We start from the raw sequence: 6,555 nt of genomic DNA on the forward strand, positions 1-6,555 counted from the left end.
TATATATATATATATAGAGAGAGAGAGAGAGAGAGAGAGAGAGAGAGAGAGAGAGAGAGAGAGAGAGAAATTTTCCTGTGCGAATGAGTTTTCGCACAGCACTGTGCGAAAACAAGTCTGGGCCCTTGGATTTAATGAGCGGTGCTGATGAAAGCTGAACCCACTTCTATCTCGTGACCGCAGAACCCAAGAAAATCTCGTGACCGCTGCTTCTCCTCAAACCTTCGTCTCTCTCTCACCTCAAATCCTCCTCCCTCTCTCTCCTCAAACCCTCCTCCCTCTCTCTCCCTCGTGGAACCCTCAAGCTCGTGAAACCTAAGCACCGCCGCTGGGGTTACCCGACAACTCCTCAAACCTGTCTCTCCCTCTCTTACTCGTGACCCCAAGCACCGCCGCCGACCAACTTCGATCGTCGCCAGAAGCAGATCGCCAACCAAACTCTGACTCCGACCTCCTCCTCCAACTCCAGATCTTAAGGGAGCTTGAATCAAAATTGTCTGTAGGTAAAATTTTAATTTTAATTTTTAAGATTGAGGGTTCTTGTTGTTTAATGAGTTATACATGATTAGGATGGTTGATGCTTGTTGGATTTTAGTCAAAATTGCTTGTTGGATTTTTTTGGTTTGCGCGGAGCATTTGATTTGTAAATGTTGCCTCCTTACTGAAGATGGGAAGAGGACTTGAGCAAAAATTCCATCTAGAAATTCCTGATCCTGCTTGCTGAGGGCACAATTACTGCTCTACGGTCTTAATTAAACTCAAAGAGATGTATTTTTTATTTTTCTCCGGACTGTAGTTTTTTCTCATAATCTATAAAAATGATATGCTTTGGAAAGATGGGTCTTCTAAATAATTGTTGGATTTAGGGTTTTATTCTCGATTAAAAATTGCGAAGATGGGTCTTCTAAATAATTGTGAATATGGGTTATTGAGGCGATTTAGGGTTTCGTTATTGGTCTGTTTTTTTGAAGATGGGTCTTCTAAATAATTGTGAAGATGGGTTTTCTAAGTAATTGTGAAGATAGTTCTGGAGATTACTTCAATATTTGCTTCAAATTTCAGCATTTGCTTCAAATTTCTGAAAGTCACATTTGCTTCAAATTTCAGCATGGTAGTCAGGAAAATCTTCGAATCCTATTTTACTGCAAGTGTCACATTTGCTTCAAATTTCAGCATGGTTGCATCTACTGCCTGATACCATGACGTGCAAGGTCTCCTCTTGTAGTTAGGTTCAAACTATTTCAATTTGCCCTCTTGATCATGACTAAATTTGGTTTCATGATAAAGTTGTATATTTTGGTACGTGGAGTCATCTTCAAGCACTTGTCATGAATTGATGTGCCATTATGGAAGGAGGGCTATACTCTCCAGATCTGGAACTAAGACGAACCCTGGTCGATTATTTTTAGGATGTGCTAATTGGAAAGTGAGTAATTGTGGATTCTTCAAATGGGTGTCTGATGAAGAGGAGTTTGAAGGTTCAAAGGCAAGGCTTGTTCAAAAGAAGCAGTCGAGCATGATCCCGTAAGTTTCAAGTGTCGTGTCAATTGGAGAAGTTCGGGAAAAGAGAAAGATTGAAATTGATATTATGGAATTGTTGAAGCTTGTTGTATTTGTTCTTTTATTCGGTATTTTTCTAGGATTTGTATTTGGTATTTTTATTGGATTTGTGCTAAGTAGGGTATAAGAATGTATTATTGGATGAGTAAGATTTGTATTTGATATGATAAATTTGGTCTTTTATTGGATTTGTGCTAAGTAGGGTGTAAGAATGTATTATTGTATTTGTACCAAGTTGATAACTACAGCAAGTTGATAACTAGCAAGTTGATATACACCAAGTTGATAACTACAGCAAGTTGATAACTACAGCTATAATCGTTGGCTACATTGTCTACATTGACTTCATGAACAACATTGATATACACCAATTTGCTAACTACCAAAAAGTCACGAACATGCATATTTGTATTTGATATTGATTGCTGGCAGCTATAATCCATCCATTTGTGGAACACATTGCATATTACATGAACAACATTGGATAACTAGCAAGTTGATATACACCAAGTTGATAACTATAACAAGTTGATAACTCGCAAGTTGGATATACACCAAGTTGATAACTACAGCAAGTTGATAACTCTAGCAAACAATCCCCAACAAGTTGATAACTGCAACAAACAATCCCCAACGAGTAAACAGTCACTTCAAAAGATTTATAGCTACAGTAAGTTGATAACTAGCAAGTTGATAACTACAGCAAACAATCCCCAACGAGTAAATAAACTCACAGCAATAAATTATCATAAGAGTCAATAAATTCTCCTAACTAAACTCGCAGCAATGATGTCTCAATCCCCAACGAGTAAACAGTCACTTCAAAAGTTTTATAGCTACACCAAGAGTAAACACCAGCAGAGCTCGAACATTATTCAACGAGTCCTTTCTCTCGCCAAGGCAGCAAACAATCCCCAACGATGTCTTGTCCTTGAATTTTACTCCGCCAACCTTGATCAAACTTCACGCAATAGTGAGAACTTCATCTGTATTAAAAACATTAAGAACAAAGTGTTCCATCATATTAAAAAATCATATTATATTAAAAAATAGCAATGTACAAGTTATTCCGTATGCATTAACCATTACCTTCCTCAAAGGAATCTTCTAAATCATCAGTGGCTTCATCAATATTATCTTGTTCCATTGAATCACTAAAAAAAGTTGATGATAGCAAAACACATTAAAGATCATTGCATGGTTGCACCAACTTTAAAAAAAGCTTAAAAAATAATAGCATTAGTATTACTAAAAAAAATAATACACTACCTCGACAACTTTAGAGGGCAATTTCTACTATCATGATTTTGTCGTCGCTTTCCACACAATTTGCATTTCCTAGACCGGTATTTGCGGATCTCTCTCAATGGCTTTAACCTCTTCCCTTTAGTCCTTCCTTTTGTTCTTGCTTGACTTGGTTCATGAACTATATCTTGAGAACACTCCGCATTACTACATTGTGCTTCTACATCTTGTCCAATTTCTTCATCATTGATGAGTTTCAAACGTTGCACCTTATTAATAGCGTCCATCATCATTTCATGCATTAATTCATATGCGTCATTAGAAGATAGCCCCTCTTCAACCATTTCATTAGCTAAGCAATTTAGTTCACTAAAGCGAGAAGCAAAATTAATTATGGCATTATCTCCAATAATATTACCATCTCTAAGAACAACCATTTTTCTGACATTTCGGCACCATCTTCTTAGAATATATTGCTCCGGTAACTCACTATGATTGGTAATTTTAAGATATGCTAAGATATGTCAGCATAGAATTCCCTTGAATTCAAACATGAGACACGAACAACGGACCATTTTAGTTATTTTGCAATATATAATATGTCTTAATCTTTCATCATGACCACAAAAATTCAATTGGAATGTACTTTCTCTTTCATTTTCTTTTACCAGCTCAATGTTATACATTAAGCTAGGTTGAAGCTCGTCTTGAAAAATATAAAAGATTTTTTTTCGTAAAGATTTTGGCCATTTGTTTTTCCATTGACCACTAAGTCTTCAAATTTGGCTTTTTCTCCACTGTGCATTGATCTTCTTTAAGCTCCCCCTCTCTTTGTCTCGCCAAGAGCCTTTGAAAGATGGTCACGAAATCATGAAGTAAATTTTTTCTTGATACATGCATTTTTAGCAATGCATTCATCCCTTCACTTCTTTGACTGCTAGACATTCCAGCCCAAAAGTGTGGTTTATGATAAACCGGAGCCTATTTTTCACGAATTTCATAGATATCATTTAGCCAATCATGCGCTTCCAATCCATTTTTTTAAGAATTGAAACCCAATTCTCTTCAAAAAAGCTAGCAGCCTCGGAGTCCCAAATATTTTCTTTGAAAGATTTCATAAATTCCGTTCTATAAGCCCATTTACCCAACTTCTCCGGAACTTTGTCCAAGATATGCCAAATGCAAAACATGTGCCGAATTTCTAGAAAAACTGTTTCAATTGCCTTGCATATGCCAAGACATTGATCTGTAATCATGCCTGAAGGAGGATGACCCATTGCTTCAATCCATTTGTTAAAAAACCATACGAAAGACTTTGCCTCTTCGTTTGGGATCAAGCCACATCCAAAAAAAATACTTTGCCAATGGTGATTTACTCCTACAAACGGCATAAATACCAAGCCATATTGATTTGTGTTATGCGTGGCATCGAAGGAGACAACATCGCCAAAGTGTTGATAATTCATTCGAGCAATGCCATCCGCCCAAAAATAGTGAGTTAAGCGCTTCTCTTCATCAACTTCGTAAACATAATAAAATGAAGGATTCTTCTCTTGTTCCGACTTGAAATGATCCAACATCATTTGTGCATCATGACCGCGCCTCTCCTCTCTCAAATCTCTTTCATAATTTTTCACATCGGTCTCAATGCATCCAATTCTATGAAAACCTCCGCTAGAGTTTTCAAAGAAGGCCATTTGCTTGTTTGTTAGAATGTTCACCTCTCCAAACTGCTTTATCAATGTCTTATTCGCACTTGTTACCTCACGATTTCCCCTTAGAAAATGAGTTCTACTCGTTGAAGTAATTGTATGATTATGTTCTTCCACGAACTTGTAGACACTTCATATGCCAATGTTTTTGTCTAATTTCAAGCGAATCAAGGCCTTACAATTTGTTCTAATTGTACCACATCGTCGAATTTCCAACGATTTGCTCTTTAACACTCCTTCCTTCGAACAAACATAACTTTTGAAAATTAACTCTCTATCTTTCCCATAATTTGTTGTGCTATTACGGATATCAAAACCTCCGACCTTTCCGTAATTTCTGTAGAATTTTTTAGCTTCTTCTAAATTGCCGAAAGTCATTCCTATTTTTGGTTTTAAGTGCTCATCAACAATTGGCACAACTAAGTTATCTAACTGAGAGATTTTTTCATCAACAACATGGGAGCAACCATCTTCAGTTTCCATTGGATCAAACATCAAGAATAATTTTTACCTACAAAAATAAACATCAAGAACAAACCATCAAAGACCACTGTGCAAAAAAATAAACACTATTCTAACTTGAATATGATAGATATGTTATGCAAATTAGCAAAAAATGTCAATTAAGGCTTCTACTTGAAAGGTCAATGAATAATCCAACTTGAATTTATATTTTATCGCCTAATCAACCATGGACGTAGGATCTAATTTAGAAAGCAACAACTTGTCGGGGTAAAATAAATATGCTGTTAAACGCAATCCACACATTCATAAACAAGGCAATCACCTAAACTATCAAAAATGAAAGCACAGGCATGATATAACCAAACTCGGCCAAAAAATCAGGAACTAAGGGAGAATGTAGAACCTCAGCCAAACCAACACATCAAGAACAAACATCCAGAATTGTGACTAAAATCCAACAAACTCGGCTTTAGAGAGGAACATCAAAAATGAAAGCACAGACATGATATAATCAAAAATGAGAGCACAGGAAAATTTCATCTATTGATGATAGTAACAGTGATCAATCACCATGCTTGTATAAATCACCTAACATATAGATTCCTATCCACGTTACACACCTCTTCTTACATCAAACCCATAACAAGTCCAAACTTCAAAAAAACTGGATTCATGAAAGGAAAGCTGTAATTTACTACTTATTTCTCACTGTATCACCTCTTTCCAAAGCCTATCATTTTTATAGATTATGAGAAAAAACTACAGTCTGGAGAAAAATAAAAAATACATCTCTTTGAGTTTAATTAAGACCGTAGAGCAGTAATTGTGCCCTCAGCAAGCAGGATCAGGAAATTCTAGATGGAATTTTTGCTCAAGTCCTCTTCCCATCTTCAGTAAGGAGGCACCATTTACAAATCAAATGCTCCGCGCAAACCAAAAAAATCCAACAAGCAATTTTGACTAAAATCCAACAAGCATTAACCATCTTAATCATGTATAACTCATTAAACAACAAGAACCCTCAATCTTAAAAATTAAATTTAAAATTTTACCCACAGACAATTTTGATTCAAGCTCCCTTTGGATCTGGAGTTGGAGGAGGAGGTCGGAGTCAGAGTTTGGTCAGCGATCTGCTTCTGGCGACGATCGGAGTTGGTCGGCGGCGGTGCTTGGGGTCATAAGCAAGAGAGGGAGAGGCGAGTTTGAGGAGTTGTCGGGTAACCCCAGCGACGATGCTTGGGTTTCACAAGCTTGAGGGTTCCACGAGGGAGAGAGAGGGAGGAGGGTTTGAGGAGAGAGAGGGAGGAGGATTTGAGGTGAGAGAGAGACGAAGGTTTGAGGAGAAGCAGCGGTCACGAGATTTTTTTGGGTTCTGCGGTCATGAGATAGAAGTGGGTTCAGCTTTCATGAGCACCGCTCATTAAATCCAAGGGCCCAGACTTGTTTTCGCACAGTGCTGTGCGAAAACTCATTCGCACAGGAAAATTTCTCTCTCTATACACACACACACACACACACACACACACACACACACACACACACACACACACACACACACACACACACACACACA

The 6,555-nt window shown here is 37.4% G+C and overlaps 1 protein-coding gene across 1 annotated transcript; it reads right to left on the minus strand.

The window, feature by feature from the left end:
• On the minus strand, nt 2,176-6,342 carry LOC109839944. Its single transcript, XM_020408411.1, has 3 exons — nt 2,830-6,342; nt 2,650-2,714; nt 2,176-2,546 (listed from the first exon to the last, which is right to left on the minus strand). The coding sequence occupies exons 1-3, from the start codon at nt 3,240-3,242 to the stop codon at nt 2,524-2,526; spliced, it is 501 nt and encodes a 166-aa protein (XP_020264000.1). The 5' UTR covers nt 3,243-6,342; the 3' UTR covers nt 2,176-2,523.

The sequence above is a fragment of the Asparagus officinalis genome, chromosome 5 (assembly GCF_001876935.1).
Source record: "Asparagus officinalis chromosome 5, Aspof.V1, whole genome shotgun sequence".
Taxonomy (NCBI): domain Eukaryota; kingdom Viridiplantae; phylum Streptophyta; class Magnoliopsida; order Asparagales; family Asparagaceae; genus Asparagus; species Asparagus officinalis.

Excerpts from the sequence above, each read along its gene's own strand:
- LOC109839944 (XM_020408411.1), bottom strand. The coding sequence starts at position 3,242 with ATGGTTGTTCTTAGAGATGGTAATATTATTGGAGATAATGCCATAATT. Across the intron at positions 2,715-2,829 it reads TGCCCTCTAAAGTTGTCGAG|TGATTCAATGGAACAAGATA; the intron begins GTAGTGTATTAT and ends AACTTTTTTTAG. Across the intron at positions 2,547-2,649 it reads AGAAGATTCCTTTGAGGAAG|ATGAAGTTCTCACTATTGCG; the intron begins GTAATGGTTAAT and ends TTTTTAATACAG.